This window comes from Bufo gargarizans, chromosome 2 (assembly GCF_014858855.1).
Source record: "Bufo gargarizans isolate SCDJY-AF-19 chromosome 2, ASM1485885v1, whole genome shotgun sequence".
NCBI lineage: Eukaryota > Metazoa > Chordata > Amphibia > Anura > Bufonidae > Bufo > Bufo gargarizans.
The window spans coordinates 680,366,000-680,387,045 of record NC_058081.1 but is presented as its reverse complement, the minus strand read 5'-3'; the positions used below and the strand labels follow the sequence as shown (position 1 = coordinate 680,387,045).

The following is a 21,046-nucleotide window of genomic DNA, read 5'->3' as shown; positions in this document are numbered from 1 at the left end:
AAACTATTAAAATATTGAAAAATCTCCTATGCGGTGAACGCCGTAAAAGAAAAAACGCGCGATTTGCCTTTTTTTGTCACCTTGTCCCCCTAAAAAATAGGATAGGACTGTTCAATTATGAGCTGGATGTTCCACAAAATGCGGAATGCACGCAGCTTTTTTTTTGCGTGGTATCAAAGTATTGCAATACTTTTTTATGGTATCGAAACAGAATCAAAATTTTGGTATCAAAACAACCCTAGTGACCAGGGTATTACTAGTAGTCAGGCTTATAATATAACTGCAATATAGCAACCAATGTAAGATAACAGACATAAATGTATATGGTGCTCCATGTGCATCAGCCAATACATGCTAGCCATAGGGGCCATAATGTAACGAGTGTGCCTATAACTAGAGTGCCTTTTTCTATAGGTTATGTTATACTATAACCTGTAGAGGGTGAAGATGGTTTAGCTATAAACATGGAGGCAGATTTACTAATCTAAAGGAGTCAGAATTCTGGTGTACATGGTGTGCAGTACATTTCATAGGTGTTTAAAGGGGTTGTCCCTTCCCACACATTGGTGGCATATTGCTAGAATATGCCACCAGTGTCAGATAGGTGCGTGTCCTACCTCTGTGAACCGCACCTATTTCTAGATCGGGGCCCCCAAAGTGAACAAGGGCACACCACGCAAGGGCAACCACCCTCCATTCACTTCTATGGGAGTGCCAAAAAGAGTGGAGCACTGGCTCGTCTGTTTCTGGAACTCCCATAGAAGTGAGTAGAGAGGTGTCCCCGATTGTGTGGTGAACACTCCCTTCACTTCTATGGGAGTTCCAGAAAAAGCAATACATACTCACTCAGCTCTTTTTGGCACCCTTATAGAAGTGAATGGACGTTGGTTGCGCTTGTGTGGTGCCCTTTTTCACTTTGGGGGTCCCGATCTAGAAATAGGTGCGGGTCACAGAGGTAGGACCCCCACCTATCTCACATTGGTGGCTTATGCGTGATGAGCGCTCCTTCACTTTGGGTGCCCTTTTCTACAGATAGTGCGACCCACACCTATCTGATACTGGTGGCATGTGCCAGTGATGCCACCAATGCGCGAGATGCTACAACCCCTTTAAGACACTTTTTGTGCCTAACTAGACACTTGTGTATTGGGTCTAGAAGTCTCGACATGCAAAATGCGGCAGATTTATTAATATAGTGTGCCATTTTTTTGCTGCAGTAAGAAAATCTTGAGCTGACTTAGTGTATAACATCTCGCTAACAGAGTTTGGATATTAGACCGGATTAGTACCTGTGCCTCGCTGAGCTGACCTGTGATCGCTGCAGCCCACTTGTCATGCAGATGCTCACAAAGTTTACAGTATTATTATTAAACGATTATTCTGCATAGGACTATAAAACATAAGAGGTTTAATAATTACAGGAGCAGCCTTGGGAGGGACAAATGTCTCCACGTCTTTCTTTGTAATTCTGCCTTCCGGCCCGGTGCCTGAAATAAGACCAGAAAACCAATATCTAAACTCTAGGTCAGTAGGATACAGCACAACTGATATCAGAGCATGAAGTGAAGGGCGCATTCACATGACTGCGGAACGGCAGTGCCCGTGTTGCAGTCTGCAGACTGCGGATCTGCAAAACACGGGCACCGGCCATGTGCACTCCGCATCACAGTGCAGAACCATTGACTTCAATGTGTCCAGGATCCACAAGATGCAGCGAAAGATAGGACATGTCCTATTTTTTGCACTGGAGGCACGGACCCGGAAGGATCAGGTGAATGCAGCCTAAATATTAAAAGACAGATATAATGCATACGTTCATCTTACATCTGCCTACACCCCTGATGCTGCAATATTTTTTACCAGGGCTCATGACATCTCCCTTTTTCTGACATAGCAATTTTCAGTTTTTCACTCCCTGCCTTCCCAAAGCCATACATTTTTAAGTTTTCTCTTCACATAGGGGGCTTATGTTTTGCAGGACAAGTTGTACTTTCTGATGGAGCCATTAATATTGCATACAATGTAGTCGGTAGGGGGAAGCTGGAAAAATAAATAAATAATAATAATAATTCTGCCATATTCCCCCATAACGTTTTCATATTAAAGGGGTTATCCCATCTTAGACAATGGGGGCATATCGCTAGGATATGCCCCCATTGTCTGATTGAGACCCGCACCTACAAGGAGGACGGAGCCGGGGAGAGTTGTGGCTGGAGGACCCCGGGGTCCATCCACCACCAGGCACAGCTTCCCGCCTCTCCCATTGAAGTGAATGGGGGCGCACCGCTCATGCGCGGCCACCGCTCCTATTAATTTCTGTGGGGCCGACGGAAATAGCCGAGCCAGTGCTCGGCTATTTTCGGCGGCTTCATAGAAATGAATGGAGGGCGGCTGTGCATGCGCAATGCGCCCTCCTTAACTTTCTCCGCTCCGTTCTCCTTGTAGGTGCGGGTCCCAGAGATGGGACCCGCACCTATCAGACAATGGGGGCATATCCTAGCGATATGCCCCTATTGTCCAAGATGGGATAGCCCCTTTAACGTCTCTGGAGCTGCGTGAGGGATGATTTTTTGTGGGGTGATATGTATTTTTCATGGATACTAATTTGAGGTGTGTATGACTTTTTGGATCACTGTTTATCCAATTATTTTTTGGGAGGTAAAGAGATGTAATTTTTTTTATTTTTATATTTTTTAAAACTTTAAAAAAAACTTTACTTTAAGTCCCCCTAGGGACCTTTAACATGCAATCTTCTGATCGCTTCTCCTATAAACTGCAATGATTTAACACTGCAATCAATGGGAGATTCAATGCACTCTTATCAAGCCCTGTCTTAGGCAGGGCTTGATAGCAACTTCACTGTAACAGGCCTCGGAGCCTTCAAAGGGCCAGAGACTGTAATAGCAACTAAAGGACTCAGCTCGAGTTTCACAGTGCTCCCTGGAAAGGACCGCTTAGATGCCATGACCAAGGCATCTAAGGAGTTAAAAAGTCAGTGATAGGCATTATCGCCAATCACAGACTTGACCATCAGTTGTCTGCTCTGTAAAACAGTAAGCACCCAGTGCCTATGGTGCCCGCTCAGCTCCTGGGTGTGCGACATCTTTAAAGACCCAACATGAACTGTACATGTATGGTGGCTGTCGGGAAGGGGTTAAAGGGGTATTCTGGTTAGAAGAAGTTGTAGTCCTGCACTCTCAGAGAATAAACGGAGCAGCGGTGCACACGCTTGACCAGCGGCTCTGTTTATGACAGACGTAAATTCTAGTGATCAGTAGTACAAGCACACACACCATACCCAATATGTATCCCCCATATTTAAGAAAGTTGCTGGCCTCGGTAAGCATTGTAGGTGACATAAAACATGTACTGTATGTTATCTATACAGTGAAGACATACAGTAACTTACCTTTAACTTGCTTAATATCTATGCCTTTTTCAGTTGCCAGCTTTTTAGCCAAAGGACTCACAAACACTCTTCCCTTGGTTGCAGTAGGAGCCGGGGTATGAGCTGGTGCGGGTGCAGAAGGAGGGGGAGATACAGAAGAAGCTGGTGGTAGTCCTGAAGACTTTAACAGAAATATGGTTACACGGGAGGGCACGACCAAAAACACACAACTATGCAGTGTTAGTAAGGCGGTCTGCTAATATGATGGAGGGGCTTCTCACCATTTTATATGTAATAACACAATCCCATGTTTTCTTTTAGGTCAAGTTATCAAAAAAAAATATCAACTCTTTGCAACTGATGACCTATCCTCTGAATAGGTCGTCAGCATTTGATCGGTGGTGGTGTAAAACCCTGGGACCCCCACCGATCAGCTGATTGAGAAAACACTGGAGCTCCTGTGAGTGCCACGGCCTTCTTGCTGTTTAACACCTAGGCCACGTGAGCGATGGTAGTGACATCACTGGCCTAGGGTAAACAGCTAGAAAGCCGTGACACTCACAGGAGGGGTCCTGGGAGACCTCCACTAATCAGATGCTGATGACCTATCCAGTTACACAGAGTCGGGTAACACCTTTAAAAGGCTCAGAATAGCTAAAAAACGAGATTTTTGTGAAACTCACCTGTAAAATCTCTTTCTCGCGTGGTTCATTGGGGGACACAGGACCGTGGGTATAGCTTGCTGCTGCCACTAGGAGGCGACACTAGGCTGAAAAGTGATAACTCCTCCCCTGCAGGCTATACCCCCTCCAGCCTGGAGAGAGCATATCAGTTTGTGCCCAAGCAATAGGAGTAGGAAAAAAATAACCATACGGTAAACAACCAACAAATGACCAACGCCAGCCGGAGCAAACCAGAACTGGGGCCATACTGGCTCCACAACCGCCAACAATCACAGCAAACAGAAATTACTGGGTGGGAGCTGTGTCCCCCAATGAACCACGCGAGAAAGAGATTTTACAGGTGAGTTTCACAAAAATCTCGTTTTCTCGCTGGTATCATTGGGGGACACAGGACCGTGGGACGTCCTAAAGCAGTCCACGGGGAGGGAACAAATCACATGCCCATGGAGAAAGAAACGCCCTCGAGGATGCGTAACTCACTGCCGCCTACAAGAATTTGCTGCTTGGAACAGTACCCGCCGGCGCCTAGGAAGGCACCCGGTAAGACTTGATGAACGTGTGCCCGGAAGACCAAGATACCGCCTTCCACACTGGAAGCTACTGCATGGAGGAGATGGACCCGAGAAACGCCGACCGCTGGTCGGGTGGGCCAAGACTCAGCTGGGCGTTGCCTACCCGAGGGCGCATGCCCGAGCAACTGTTGAACAGATCTATCTGGAAAACAGCCCTTGGAGGCCGTCAGCCTTGACAAGGACCCCAAGATAAGAATTGGTAGAAGTCCGTAGGGCTGTAAGCGCTAGACAAGGACAAGCAAGTTCAGAGGCCAAATCACATGGCTGATGGAGAGCCCGGTCCATGTACTACGAGGGAGAAAGAAGAGAAACCCATGTCTGCAAGGCGTGGAAAGGCGACCACCTTCTGCGAAAAAAGAGGATCCTGGACGGAACACTGCCCTATGCCATACTCAAAGAAAAAAAGTACGTACAAGAAGGCAAATCAATTCAGAGAAAGAAATAAAAATAAAAAATAACGCCACCAAACAGCTGGCTCCTGGCCGCAGCTGTGGAAGCAGAACTAAAAAGGCCAAGTCCGTAGGATTCACCTCTGGCCCAGAGAACACCCCCTAGGGAGCGGAATATTGGTAGACCAACGCCCTTATAGCCATAGAGGCTGGTGGTGAGATTTCTAGTGAGAGAAACTGCCTGAGAATCACTAAGAAACAAACGCCTGAGCCAGGCGTGCCCCACTGCAGGCCAAAGTATCAATGCCCCACGGGAAAGGCAAAGTAAAGCCAACGAGAGCACCGCCAGTGATGGGAAGCCCCGTCAGTGACCATATTTCAACAAAGCGGCAACGCTGCCTGGAAGGGCAGATGAGTGGAACAAAGATGAGAGAAATACTCTTGTCGGGTGAAGTTCGACTACGACGTCCAACGCCTCCACCATACCCGAGGAACCCTGGGTCCGTGAAAAAATAGAGATGGGCTTCCAGAGCCGTACAACCCACGACTACTGGTCAGCTAGACAGGAGGATAAGGAGATCAGTCATCCACCACGAGGGGAGACCGGAAAGGAAACGTGTGATCCGTACCGGGGACGAAACCCCTACTAGCGGGGAACGTCGTAACAGACACCCGCTCTACCCGTCTTGGGAAGGCTCTCAGTCAACACCCGGAATGAGCAGTGAATGAACAACCACCATTGGCTTGAGGCGATATCACTGACATCTGAAGAGAGGTAGCACCAATGGCGTTACGGTATGACTACTAGAATCCAGGTCCCGCTTAGAACGGCAATCTAGTGTTGACGAGTGCCGTAGGGACTGATCTACTCAGTAGAACGCACTCAAAAGGTAGGTGCTGATCAGCCATGGTAACTACACCATCGCCATCTCCGAGCCGACGACAGAAGGACAATAGTCAACAATAATAATGAAGAGGACCGGCACTCATTGTAGTCTTCAACAAAAGATGATGTCTCTATTGGTCACATACAACACTGTGACGCGTTTCGGCTCACATCTAGAGCCTCTCTCAAACATATGGATATGGATTGGATGTGGCAGAAGGACAACAGTTGTCAGAGCCACGGACCCCCATTGGTAGTAAACCAGAAAGAGGCCAGAACTAAAGCCCATTCCCATGTGAGACTGGAGCTCCACAGCGTCCAGTGGTGATGCGATCCTCCGCCTGAAGGGAGGCCCTACAAGGGAAGCCCCAAGAGTAATGCTCACGCCATACTCCAGCCGAGGAGTAGGCCACACCGTAGAGGTCACTGAAACTCTTGTTAGAGGAATCCGTTGCCTGACGAAAGAACTGTGCAGAAGGAACCTCAGCATGTAGTGGTGACTCAAACACCCCTTGTGCGGAAGGGGCTACCGCATGCTCCGCCAGAGTGGACATGAGGGGAAGGCCTGAGGACATTCAGTAGAAGTGCTGGTATCAAGCTGGCCCAGCCAGTAGAGCTAACCTTAAACCCTCCACCTGACAAGGGCGCTGAATAGGAGCAACTGCCGAATTAGTACCAGGGCAGAACCCCTACCTGAGGGGGGCCGTCTCGCTACAGCGATTAGGAGCATCTAGCCCTAGCATGAAGACTACCCTGCGAAGGAGAAGCCGTTGTAGTAGCCACTGCAGATTGCCAGCATAACGCCCTCACCCAGACAAGGATGAGTGGTGGACGAAGCACCCGGAGTCGGTGGAATATTCGGCTTGCTGGATCTTGACCACAGTACTCTGTGCAGTGTGATTGACATGAAACGGTGGAGGCTCATAGGGATAGGGAGTCTCTAGGACACACAAGGCTGGTGACCCCCTTAGAGCACAAAGGCCACAATCTTGTGTCCAATAAGTGCATGAAGAAAAAGGGATACAATATGAGAGTATCCATAGTATCCAGTGGCAGAATCCATATGCCACTAGATGGAGAATATCAGGCACCAGCGGTACCGACTGTTGCCACAGACCACCTGTGAAAGAAACCAAGGCATCTAGAGTCGTGGCGTAGCTGAAATACAGCATGCAAAGAGGCATAGTGATTCCCCCGTAACTGGATCGTTTGTAGAGCGTAATGCCCTAGGAAGTATGTGATGGCAAATGGGAGACCAACGGAAGCGCAAATGACGAGTTCTGTACTCTGTGGGAAGTGCCATCATCCTACCCCAGTAAGGGGGTAATGCGTACGTAAACACTGCGACAGCAGTGAGAATGCCATAATGCCACCTATACAAAAGGTTAATGTATGCTGACTATACTGAGCTCAGTGGAACTTCAATTCCGCCACTCACAGAACGAGGGGCACCTATGGCTGGCATTGAGGCTAATGCTAGTGAGGTCAGTCCACCTCAGGAAGGAGGTAATACCCAAATTAAGCACTGTATCTAGTAGAAGAGTAAATGGTGCCTAAGGAAGGGGTTAACGCTACACCAGAACCGGTTAGCACGGACGTAATCTAGGAAAAATAATCCGGATTCATGTCGGAGTCCGAATAACTGTCCTGCTTCGGCCCACACGTGCGCAGTTCCACCTCTCAGCCTCTAGCCCATGGCTGTTGCAGGCTGTGGCGGTGTTGATATAAGAACCAAACTACCCCGGAGGTGGAATGGAACTAAAGGTCTGCTCACCGATTGCGCAGACGGTGCTCTATTAACCAAACGACCCAGGAGGGTGGATTGGGAACTTCCAGAGGTCCTCCGCTGAGTTGCGCAGGAGGAGAAACTCAAACAGACGCCCCCGGAGGGTGGATGGGAAGTTTCAGTTGTCCTCAACTGGATTTTTGCGCAGTTGTAGCACCATTAACCCACCGGCCTCAGAGGGCGGATTGGGATCCTCCAGATGTACCCCACTGGATTTATGCAGTTGGAGCATGATCAACCAAACGGCCCGGAGGGCGGATTGGGGACCCTTCGGATGTACTCCACTGGATTTACGTAGTTGGAGCATTATCAACCAAACGGCCCAGAGGGCGGAATGGGAATCCCTCAGATGTACTCCACTGGATTTGCGCAGTTGGAGCATAATCAACCAAACGACCTCAGAGGGCGGATTGGGATCCTCCAGATGTACCCCACTGGATGTATGCAGTTGGAGCACTATCAACCAAACGGCCCGGAGGGCGGAATGGGAATCCCTTCAGATGTACTCCACTGGATTTGCGCAGTTGGAGCGTAATCAACCAAACTGCCTCAGAGGGCGGATTGGGATCCTCCAGATGTACTCCACTGGGTTTATGCAGTTGGAGCATTATCAACCAAACGGCCCGGAGGACGGATTGGGGACCCTTCGGATGTACTCCACTGGATTTTGCGCAGTTGGAGCATAATCAACCAAACGGCCTCGGAGGGCGGATTGGGATCCCTCAGATGCACTCCACTGGATTTTGCGCAGTTGGAGCATAATCAACCAAACGGCCTCGGAGGGCGGATTGGGATCCCTCAGATGCACTCCATTGGATTTTGTATGCGCATAATAATTTTTTTTTTTTTTTTTTTTGGTGAGGACCTAGCCTGATATGGAGAGGAGGTCAGGGAGGGCTGTATACTGCAATATTAAGGCACATTGTGCCTGCAGACAGAAAACTAGAGTAAACAGGGGCCTGAAATGAGGGAGGAAGGTCCGGCCTAGAAGGCCGCAAAGCCGGGGACTAAATTATCACGCCGGCCGACCGAACTCACCGCTAGTCAGCACAGAGCGTACCTGGAGCGATGTCCGGAATGCGGTCGCCTGTGTCCACTGACCGCGGAAGCCCATCGGAGGAGTAAATAGCGTGGCCGGAGGGAAAAGAAATAGAAAAGGTAGGCCCGAATAAAGCCGGGGCCTAGATTTTGCGGCGTCCGGCCGAGTAGGGGAACCGTTCTGCCTGCTCTCCTGGGACGGCTTAGCGGGCTCCTGAAAAGGAGCCGCCGAGAAGATGCGTCGCTTGGCCGGCCGGGAAGCCACCCGGTCGGTCGGAGAGCGGGGTGACCGGAATAGGGCGCAGAAGGCGCCTGTTTTAGATCGGGAAGGGGTGAAAATAAGATGCCGTCGCCGCGGAATGGGATTAACCCTTTCTACTGAGGAGAGCTGGGCGACGGGTGGAGGATTCGTTACCCCCTCCAGAAGGTGGCCATGTGAGGGGGACAGGGAGGGACAGTAAAACTCACCTGTCTTCATCTGTGGTCTTCACCCTTAATCTTGTACCAGCAGGGCCACCCCACGACCGCTGGCACCAGGCATCAGGGGTCCAGGTAGAGAAGGGCTGGAGAGTAGGTGGCCCTCTTGCTGGCGGGAAGCAGGGGAGCGAGGCTGCCCTGGTCCGCTTTGTCTTCTTGGGGGGAGGCAGGGCGGTGGAGCAGGCAACACCGGCCAGCCTCCCAGGGAGACAGAGACGCATGCGAATCTGTGCCCCTTAACCTAATAAAATAAAATAAAATAAAAACAAAATTGTAAAAGAGCCACCCTGCTAAGCAGGGAGGTCTGCCTCCTACGACACTAAGCTAAAAACTGATATGCTCTCTCCAGGCTGGAGGGGGTATAGCCTGCAGGGGAGGAGTTATCACTTTTCAGCCTAGTGTCGCCTCCTAGTGGCAGCAGCAAGCTATACCCACGGTCCTGTGTCCCCCAATGATACCAGCGAGAAAAGGCATATTCACAGCATCACCTGAGTCTCTGCTTTCTGGTCCCTCAACACACAGGAAATGTCCACTCAGCCAGTGGTGATCCACTACAGCTGGCAAAATGGCATTCCCTGTGTGGTGAGAGGCACCAGAAAGTAGGGGCCCTGGAAGCTTTGGAATGGGAGCACCAGAGATACGTGAGGTATGACTGTTACAGCATTCTGAGAAGGTTTAAAGGAAGAAAATATCATCTGGATAATCCTTTTAAGTGTGTGACTTGAGATTCAAGCAGTTGAGGACTCCACGCCTGATGGAAACAAATGTGAACAGAGCCTTACATACAAGTGTCTGCGACTGCTGATGGGTGAACATGAAAAGAACATCCCTTTTCTCCTCCTTACCGGAGCAGGCTGCGGCTTGATGTCCATTTCCTCACTGGTTTCTTTGTAATCTGCAAAGCTTCCAACATCTGACTCCTTCTCCACTATTATACAAAGCGGTGTCCCCAGAGGTACGTCCCGGGTGCCCTCAGGTATCAGGATTTTAGCCAAATAACCTTCTTCCTGCACTTCAAAACCTTAGTGAAAAGAACAAATGTCATTAACCCTTCATACTGGGCCTGCAATCACAATGAAGCTTAGATAAACCTAGGCATACGATAGAAACCATTACAGGGGATGGAAATGTACCCGCTAGCAATACACACAGAGGGAACCTGCACAAGCCCACGGTTGATTGTGTACTGGTAAAATCTACCACTATAGTAATGTGGGCAGCCACACCAATCACTTCTACAATCCTGTGCCATCACATAGCAAGAACACGCCAAGCTGACATATCTCCTGCCAGCAAGAACTGTTGACGGCCAGGCAGGCCGAGTTTGTGGGCATTATTCAGTGGCTGACCTCTCCCTCTCTTACTCAGCAGTACAGGAGGCGACCGCTGACCATCACTGGTGTCTAGCGTATTGATAGGAGTACACCCTGAAGAATACTGGGTTATGAGTGATGTGTATATTCCACCACGGCTCAGATGGCAGATACCTATGGTGGCTTTGTCTGTTTCAATCTCTGCTAGGAGATCTCCCTCGCCGAGCTTGTCTCCAACCTTCTTTTCCCATTTCTGTACTGTGCCCATCGTCATGGTCGGTGAAAGTGCAGGTAACATGATCTGTTCAGTAAGAGAAAGAGGTTAAGATATTGAATTATAAATCCACAAAGGACATGAATATCAATGGGCTATAAAAACGTTGTTCATAAGAAGCTAATGACAGAAAGGATTTACCATTGCGATGTCTACTCACAGCCATATGCTAGTAAAGGGCGCTTTACAAGGGCCGAAAATCCGCCAGATAATCGCTAACGAGCTCTCATAGGAACGCTCGTTAGCAATTATCTGGCGGTGTAAAGGGGTCGCCTGATAATTTGTGTAGGCACCTAAATCAGAATTTGCCGGCAAACAACGAGTCTGTATGGGGATGAGCGATGGCATTAGTGATCACTCCTCCCTATACTGTGGAGGAGATCACTGCATGAGAGCAGTGAGACTATGGAACTCTCTGCCTGAGGAGGTGGTGATGGCGAGTACAATAAAGGAATTCAGGAGGGGCCTGGATGTATTTCTGGAGTGTAATAATATTACAGGCTATAGTTACTAGAGAGGGGTCGTTGATCCAGGGAGTTATTCCGATTGCCTGATTGGAGTCGGGAAGGAATATTTTATTCCCCTAAAGTGGGGAAAATTGGCTTCTACCTCACAGGGTTTTTTTTTTTTTTGCCTTCCTCTGGATCAACTTGCAGGATGACAGGCCGAACTGGACGGACTTATGTACTATGTTACTATGTAAATACAGCAGTCTCCTTCACTGACGAGCAGACAATTGCCGGGAACGCCTTCTTCCCGACAATTGCCCGTTTTGTGCCATCTAAAGGGACCTTTAGGCCTTAATTACACTGATTTACTTCCATAAAACCGCACAATGTGCTGCACACAAACAGCATGTGGTCCCATAGAAATAATTGGTGCTATTCACACCTCCAAAGAAACTCTGAACATGCGCTACTGTAACGTGCAGCCGCAATATGGACAATTGTAAATAGGTTTGTGTGAATAAGGCCTAATAGGGGATAATGTGGGTAAAGGTCATCCATCTGATGTCACCTCCAGCCGTCACAGGATATAATGCATGACTGCATTGTCTATGGGCCTCTAAGCTTTGCAAAGGTTTCCAGGATCTCCTGTGCAGAGGATCAAACAGTCCAAGGCCATGGACCATGTAGTCACCTAATTATATTACGTTATGACCTTCAAACCATACGGGCACTGGCTTTAGAATGCGCTTTGTCCTCAGGTGCCCAAATGCACAGATGTCAGAAGGGATTGTCCAGGATTTGTAAAACATGGCTGATTTATACCATAAACAGCTCGGCGCCTCTCCATGGGTGGTGTCTGGTACTGCAGCTCAGTTCCACTGAAGTGACTGGGGCTGAGCTGTACTACCACACCCAACCAGTTTACAGGTCTGTTGCCGTTTTTGAGGTAAGCAGCCAAAATGTTCTAGTGCCAGAGAACCCCTTTAATGGGTTGACTTATATATATGTCTGTTTAAGCATGGCAGATGGAAATGAATGGATGCAACCATGAGGAACCTGGGACAGTTTTCATAAATGTTAGAGATCCTTTGGAAAAATAAATCGGGAACATAAGGGTCCGACAATACAAGAAAGCGCCTTCCTGGAAGGTAGGAGTTCCCTATCCCATGCCCTACACAAGCTGACTGGTCAATTCATGGCTTGCTACTGTTGCTTAAGAAGCAAACATCCACCATTAAAGGGGTATTCCCATCTGGGACTCTGATGGTATATCGCTAGGATATGCTACTAATGTCTGATAGGAGTGGGTCCTAGAGGTAGGACCCACACCTATCTCCAGAGAGGGCCTCCTAAAGTGAAAAGAGAGTAGCTGTGTATGCACAGGCCACCCTCCTATCACAGCTATGGGAGTTCTAAAAATAGCTGAGGAGAGGTGGCCGTGCATGTACGGTGTAGTCTCCTTCACTTCAGGGGCCCCATTCTGGAGATGGAACACAAGCACCTATCCTAGCGATATATCATCAATGTCCCAGGTGTGAATATAGGGGGTCAATTGTTATACTGAAATACGCCTAAAGTAGGCATATTTCAGGCGAAGATGGTGGCGCAACGGTTAGTGCGGTGTGGGTGGGGAAGGGCCGTCTCATTTACCAATTTCCTACTCCTGTTTTAGACATAGAAAAAGGTCTAAATCTAAGACAGCAAGGAAGCAGTCTTACATTTAGAACTGGCGCTGGAAGCGCCGAAGTTAAGGAGAGGCCGGCACCTCTTCATAACTTCGGTGGATCTGCCGCCAGCTATGGGGCTTTATTAAGACCGGCGCCTAAAACACCGGTCGTAATAAATGTGCCCCATAGTCTTATTTTAGTCCGGATTACCTTCATGTGCGTTGGATAGGAGCTTCCAGGGGCTTGAACAGGTGCTTGGGCTTGTTGGGCAGGAGCCGGTGGTGGGGTGGCTGGGGCTGCAGGAGCGGGAGGAGATGCAGAGTCCAAGGTGTAGTTCTTAAAGGCATCAATGAGTTCTGGTCTGCAGATCAAGAAATAAAAGGATACCCATTATCATAACTGTTCTTCCACATAGATCAAAGGGGTTTTCTGGTCAGTAAGAAGTCAGAGACGTCAAAAAGAAAAAGGTTAAAAGAAATTATAGCCGTTCTCTACTTCCTCGTCCTTCAACCAATTACTGGGGATCAGGGAAGTGAATATGACCCATTATTTTTTATTAAGCCCTTCTGACCCATTTTTTTTTATTACAACCCTTTGAACAGGACCGACATGTCTCTACGCATGTCTGGTTGGAGGAGGCAGGCGTAGCTATCCATCTGTGACAGCAGAGAGTTTTCCTAGACTATATACAGTACATCGCCCCGGCCTTAAATCACTAGGACAGCTAAAGCCAAAGCCACTGAAAACAGATTTTAGGTAAAATGGCTGTTCAGCCCCTGCCCACGTACAGAACATGGGTGCACTGCCCACCACTCACTTGTCTACTGTGATGCAGATTATGGAACCGATAGGAATATCTCTCGTCCCTTCGGCCACAAGGATTTTTGCAAGATAACATTCCTCCAGACTCTCAAATCCGACTGTGGCCTTGTCAGTCTCTACCTGTGAAAAGATGAGAGACGGGTAATATTACAGACATGTCACAGAGCGTGCGGCCTAGTTCACACCAGTCACACTACGCGGCTTATGCAGGAAACATCATCAGAGCAGGGAGAGAAGCTGACAGCACAGGTCATGTGACCCTCAGTGACATCTGAGAAAGGAGCAACTGCAGATGCAGTAAGTGCATGGTAAAGCTGTTACATTTGCCTCGTCAGAAACATACAAAAAACAAAAAAAATAACTCAGACAACCCCTTTAAAGGGCATCTGTCAGCAGATTTGTACCTATGACACTGGCTGACCTGTCACATGTGCACTTGGCAGCTGAAAACATCTGTGTGTTGGTCCCATGTTGATATGTGTCCGCATTGCAGAGAAAAATTATGTTTTAATATATGCAAATGAGCCTCTAGGAGCAATGGTGGCGTTGGCATTACACTTAGAGACTCTTGACTGACAGGACCAGGCAGTCTAAAAGTGATGCCTGCCGGGCCCTGTCAATCAATGTGCAGAGGGCGCGGCAGTTGCAGAGAGAGCAGAGCCTCTAGGTGTAACGGCAACTCCCCCGTTGCTCCTAGAGGCTAATTTGCATATATAAAAAAATAATTTTTCTCAGCAATGTGGACACATATGAACATGAGACCAACACAGACGCCTTCAGCTGCCAAGTGCACATGTAACAGGTCGGCCAGTGTCATAGGTACAAATCTGCTGACAGATGACTTAAATACAGCAGCCTGGGATACAGCGCCGCCTGCGGCGTCCTCCAGCGGCACACTTACACTTTGGCCATTACCTCAGCAATGAGATCGCCTTCATTAATTTTCTCTCCTTCTTTCTTTTCCCATCGGGCAATGGTCCCCAACTGCATAGTGGGGGAGAGAGAAGGCAAAGGCACCTAAAAGAGAGAGGAATATATGTCCAATGAAATGGTAGACACAGCACAGCTAAGTCTCCCCCAACATTTCACATAATGGGGGCCATCATAAAAAAACACAGTAACATCTCAGTCAGGCGCTGTTCACATCTTGTTTTGAGCCTGTGTCTGAGGTATACATTGGGAGGATCTCCTGACACATAACAGAAGGATGAGACGGATCCTGCTATGTACGTCGGCCACCGGCCCCTACTGTAAAAAAACAACAAAAAACACACATACAGCATACAGAATAGTATACATTTTTCACTGTGCTTTCAGGCACATAATAGACTACACTATGCTATACAGGAAATAAAAAAAAAAAAAAAAGTATGCTGCCACATATTGGCCCAAGTGTATGCCGAAGAACACTCTTTTGGTGTACCCTGGCTGCGCGAGGGCCGATGGGCGTCCCAGAGATATATGCAAGAGAGCGATCCTGAAATAAACCTCTGACACGTGCAAAAACAAACTGTGAACAGAAACTAACACTGAAAACATTAAAAGACATCACTCAGAAAGTGGTCAAAAACAGCCATGAAATTCCAGCTCTTCTCCCTGAGATTTTGCCAAGGAACTGATGGGTAAAGAACGAGATGTGGCAGCTCAAAAATGGCTGCTAAATGCTGAATATCGGCGGACAGACTACAAAAGCAATGACAGCACAGAGGAAGGGGGGTCTATGTGCCTCCGGTGCACTTGTTTGGTGTTTTGGATCTTGGGGGCCACACTTACATGCAGTGCAGTCAGAAATTTTTCAGATCCTTTTACTTTTTCAAATTATTATGTCGCGGCCTTGTACATTAGTCTGCACTCAATACCCCATGATGACCAAGTGAAAACAGAAGGTTACACATTTTTGCTAATTTATTGAAAAAGAAAAACTAAAACCCAGCACTGACATAAGTATTCAGACCCTTTACTCAGGACTTAGGTACAGCAGCTTTGAAAGAAATTCCAGCCTCCAGTCTTCTTGGGTATGATGCCACAAGGTTTGCCACGATTGTTCCAGACATGACACTTAGAAAGGCCACAAAGCTCAATCTTGGTTTCATCAGATCAGAGTCCTCTTTCTGGCCACTCTGCCACAAAGAACAGATTGGTGGAGTGCCATAATGGTTGACCTTCTGGAAGTTTCTCCCATCTACACAGGATCTTTGGAGCTCTGCTACAATGACCATTGGGTTCTTGGTCAACTCTCTTACCAAGGTCCTTTTCCCTCAATTACCTAGTGTGGTGGATTGGCCAGCTCTAGGAGGAGTCCTGGTTGTTCCAAACTTCTTCCACTTAAGAATTATGGAGTCCTCTGTGTTCTTGGGGACTTTCAGTGCAGCAGAAATGTTTTTGTCCCTTTCTCCAGATCTTTGCCTCCACACAATCTCTGAGCTCTACAGGCAGTTCTTTCCTCCTCATGACTCTGTTTTTGGCTCTGATGCATTGTCAGCTATGAGACCTTATATAGATGAGGCTGTGTCTTTCCAAATTATGTCCAATCAACTGAATTTACCACAGGTGGACTCCAGTGAAGCTGTAGAAACATCTCAAAGATGATCAAGAGAAATAGGAGGCCCCAGAGCTAAATTTCAAGTGTCACAGCAAAGGCTCTGAATACGCTAAATTTTAGTTTTCCTTTTTAATAAATTTACAAACATTTATAAAATTCTGTTTTCATTTTCTTATTATGGGGCAGTCAGGGCAGAATGATGGGGGTGGGTAACCGGATTTATTTTTTATTTTAGCACAAAGCCCCAACATAACAAAATGTGAAAAAAAGTGAAAGGGTCTGAAGACTTGTATATTCTGTTATCGGTTCCAGGCCATCTAATATTATATGATGACTTCCTCTGAGAGATGTCTACAGAGCACAGAAACTGCTGCCACTAAATATACGCCTGTCCTGGGAAGTCTAAAAGTGCGAGTCGGATCTACCTTAGCAAAAGCCGCACGTTACCTGCAAATTGGTCATGGACTTTGCTGTGGTTCTTGCACGTTGCAAAGGGTGAAATCTGTGGTGAAGGGGATTCTCCAGCTTCTCCTGGGCTGTACTGAATTGTACTCACATAATGCAGTCAGTACAATTCCGTACAGCCGAGGCCAGGCAGAAACACAACATTAAAAATCGTTATAATGCCATGAGCTCATGTCACAGGAGCAGCATTCAGTCCGGGAAATATCGGTCAACCGAGACGTGCTTCACGGACTGAATACGCTTGTCTAAAACTGGCCTATGACAGTAAAGTGGAGAAGATCTTACAAAATCGCCTGTTGATGGCAAAATCTATGACAAACCCACAGTATGTACACTACGATTTCCGCAAGATCTGCACAGTGAGAAAAATCCATGGCGGACCCAAGTCCAGGTGGAATGAAACGTGTGAAGAACCTGAAGGACTACACCTATAACATAGTCCCCGTCACAGCTAAATAAAGCCTTGCTGCCACAGCTTTTCATCAGGCCGCATCCGGTTTTACAACCTGAAACAACGGCAAGTTCACGTATAGCCACAGCTTAGCGGTAAATCAACTGGAACACCGTAAATCTATGAAGGGTGTCTGTACGCGGTGCTCCTGAGCTGCTGTAACCACATGCAGATTACTGCTCTCTGACGGTTTCCCTGGGAGGGTCACTTATTAACATCTCTACTCTAGTTTTTGGTGTAAAAATTGTTGCAAAACCCGTTTTTTGTTGCACACAGGCGTTTCTTTGGGGGTCGCGTCTGACACCTGCGGTTGCCGGCCTGGGGAAAATTTACATCTGAGAACAGGAGTAAAAGGTTGGTCGAAAACTACACCAGACGTACGGAGTGCCGGAGGTGCACCTAATCTATGACAGGCCCCACACCTGGTTAGCCAAATCCTATGGAGGGGAGGGGGTTCAAAGACCTGCGTAAAAAGCCAGCCTTTGTAAATGGCCCCCATGTTTTATTTTTTATGTGCTTCACATGGGCTTGAAGAAAAACAATAGCAAAAGTTCTTACTAGGGTAGGGCCACACAAGGTAGATTTTTCACAGCGTCCACAGTACTGGCAAAGTTAATGAGATTTTTAGCACAAAAATTGAGCTGCGGCGCAGATTTTGAAATGAAATCCACGGAATGTCAATTGTTTTTTGGGGGATTTTCAGTGCGTTAAAACCTGAAAAGTAAAAGTTCCGATTTTGGTGTGGATTTGGCCTTCTGCTGCTTATTAGGTAATGCCCCGCAGCTTCTGCCTTAGGAGCTGACACTCCACACTCATGATTTACTCTCATACGTACTGGACGCATCTCTAAAGACATTCACTAAAGTGAAATATGATGCCCCTTGTGCACGGGTCTTCCATATCCCATAGCTTTCCGCAGGTACACGTGACCTCTGGGCCCCCGTCTCTTGTAGTGTACACAGTTCCCGTGTCCTTCATGTGACACCACTGCCGCTCTGGCCCCCTGGTCTCCTATACCCAGCACCAGAACCCAATCCGAACCCCATGGTGGTGCCCATCCCTGCGGCACAGTACTAGTCCTGCATAATCCACATTTAAAGGGCTTCTGTCACCCCATTAAACCGTTTTTTTTTTTTACTAATAATCCCTACACTGCGATCTCATCATACATAAGCTAATTAATGATTTTGGTTCAGTAGAATTTCTTAAAAATCGATTTTTATAATATGTAAATTACCTTGCTACCAGCAAGTAGGGCGGCTACTTGCTGGTAGCAGCCGCATCCTCCGATGGTAATGACGCCCCCTCTGCTTGTTGATTGACAGGGCCAGGGAACGGGATAGTTCTCTGCTGGCCCTGCCTGTTTTGATTCAATATCTTGCACCTGAGCCGCGGCCGTACCTCTCTTCAATCTGCGCAGGCGCACTGAGAGGCGGCCACTCACTCGGCCGCTCCATCCTCAATGCGCCTGCGCCGATGACGTCACATCTACACCCGGCGCAGGCGCATTGAGGATGGAGCGGCCGAGTGAGTGGCCGCCTCTCAGTGCGCCTGCGCAGATTGAAGAGAGGTACGGCCGCGGCTCAGGTGCAAAACAGGCAGGGCCAGCAGAGAACTATCCCGTTCCCTGGCCCTGTCAATCAACAAGCAGAGGGGGCGTCATTACCATCGGAGGATGCGGCTGCTACCAGCAAGTAGCCGCCCTACTTGCTGGTAGCAAGGTAATTTACATATTATAAAAATCGATTTTTAAGAAATTCTACTGAACCAAAATCATTAATTAGCTTATGTATGATGAGATCGCAGTGTAGGGATTATTAGTAAAAAAAAAAAACGGTTTAATGGGGTGACAGAAGCCCTTTAACACCCAGCCATACATGTTCACAGTGGGAATACCCGTGTAATAACCCAGCCAGGGCTGTGCAGCTTGCTGGCAAAATGTTGGCACACAGTAGCGATATGCCCCCAATGTCCAATATGGGACAACTCCTTTAAAGGGTTTCTGACACCAGATTTAACCCTATTAAGCTGGCTGACAATAGCGATGTGCTAATGTCAGCTAAACCTAACTAGCCTATTCCTACTTTTCTCTATGCCCCCGTTACGCCAGAAATCTATGCTAATTAGCCTCTAGGGGCGGGCGGCATTGCTCCTGCTCCTAGAGGCTCTGTTCTCCCACCTTTGTCGCCTCCCTCCAAGTCCTGATTGACAGGGCCAGGCAGCGCTCACATCTGTCTGCCAGCCCTATGCGCGGGTGAAATCTCGCGCCGTTCAGTATTCGGTTCAGGCGCGGTGAAGGAAGGACGTTCGCCGGCTACCAGCTTCCTCACCGCGCCTGCGCGAGATTTCCCCAGCGTACAGGGCCGGCAGGAGGATGCGAACGCTGCCTGGCCCTGTCATTCAAGAGTAGAAGGGCGTGGAAAGAGGTGGGCGAACTGAGCCTCTAGGAGCAACGCCCCTCCCCCCTGCACCTAGAGGCTAATTAGCATATTCTAAAAAGTAATAATTCTGCAGTAACGCGGGCACGGATAATGACAAGAATAGCAGAGTCAGGTGCAGCACATCGCCAAGGTCAGACAGTTCAATACTGAAAATTCTAGTGACAGACTCCCTTCAAGGGGCAGTCCACACAGTGGATTTTGGCCATGTATTCCGCTGCAGTTTCAAGCACATGAAAGTATTTCCTTTCTGTGTCCGTTCCGTTTTTTGGTAGACCGTATGCGGAGCCATTCATTGAGTCCACAAAAAAAAAAAAACAGAAGTTACTCTGTGTGCATTCCATTTCCGTATGTCTGTTCCGTAAAAAAATTGAACGTGTCCTATTATTCTCCGCTTTACCGGCAAGGATCAGGGGCCAGCTGTTCCGTGGAATACGGAATGCACACAGACGTCATCCGTATTTTTTGTGGTCCGCAAAATACATACCGTCATGTGCATGAGCCCTAAGACGCAGGAAATCACCAGTGACAACAGGGACTATTTCCATTACCAGGAGGACTTTATGAAACAGTCACGTGATCCTTGCCCCCCGGATCTCTCCTCAGCCCCCCATTACCCGTCTCCTCACCTTCTGATGGGGGGGCAGGCTGTACCACCTCCGCCCGAGCTCCGACCCCTGGAGTCCGGGCACACGGGCGGCGGACACTCTTGCCGGAGCCCCTATCAGGGCTTTAAAGCGGCTGCCAGCCCCCGTGTGGCACCGCCGGAGCCGCCCTGCATGGCTCCCATTCCCCCGGGCCGGTAAGGTGGTGCGGAGAGGGCCGCGGAGCCTCAGGCACAGGCGGAGCATGGCTGCGGAGGGAACACTCAGGGCCTCGGTCCTCTCCTTCTTCAATGACCTCCCCGGCGATCCGGGAACACTTACGGCAAATGCTATAACCTCAACCTGCCCCTAGAGGTCGCGCTTCTATCATTCCGCAATAGGGACGCCATCTTGGTACACCTACGTGAAAACGAAATTCAAGCGGTTTCGCGGAAGATACCTTTACGCTTTCAAAACCGACGCGTAGCTAATTCTCATAGTAATGTAGCAGGCTGTAAAACGTCAGCGTAACGTCTAAAAACTCTGCTAAATCATGGTCAAAAGTGGGAGGACAAAGATGGCGAATGGAGACTTCCGGCGACCTCAAGCCCTCTAGTTTGTAGAGGTTTAGGTGGAGTAAGATGGCGCCTTTACGTTCGCGTGAGTAATGTACGTAAGATGGGTATAGCTGCGTAGAATCGTACGGTCGTTGGATGGGCGGGGCGGGGGTGTGACAGTGAGTGACAGCTGCCCCTGGCAACGCTCACGTCACGTGATCTGACGTCCAAGGTGTAGACGAGGAATGCGCTTGTCACTAGCACC

At 48.5% G+C, this 21,046-nt stretch overlaps 1 protein-coding gene across 1 annotated transcript in view; it reads right to left on the bottom strand.

The window, feature by feature from the left end:
- Positions 1-20,576, bottom strand: part of DLAT (dihydrolipoamide S-acetyltransferase) — a 43,067-nt gene extending 22,491 nt beyond the window's left edge. Inside the window, exons 1-8 of the mRNA XM_044282302.1 lie at positions 20,270-20,576; positions 14,660-14,761; positions 13,740-13,864; positions 13,133-13,283; positions 10,707-10,833; positions 10,065-10,240; positions 3,410-3,569; positions 1,420-1,487 (exon numbers count right to left, since the gene is read on the bottom strand). Of these exons, the coding sequence (XP_044138237.1) occupies positions 1,420-1,487; positions 3,410-3,569; positions 10,065-10,240; positions 10,707-10,833; positions 13,133-13,283; positions 13,740-13,864; positions 14,660-14,761; positions 20,270-20,491 (1,131 nt within the window). The 5' untranslated portion in view covers positions 20,492-20,576. The remainder of the gene's footprint in view (positions 1-1,419; positions 1,488-3,409; positions 3,570-10,064; positions 10,241-10,706; positions 10,834-13,132; positions 13,284-13,739; positions 13,865-14,659; positions 14,762-20,269) is intronic.
- Positions 20,577-21,046: the final 470 nt, after the last annotated feature.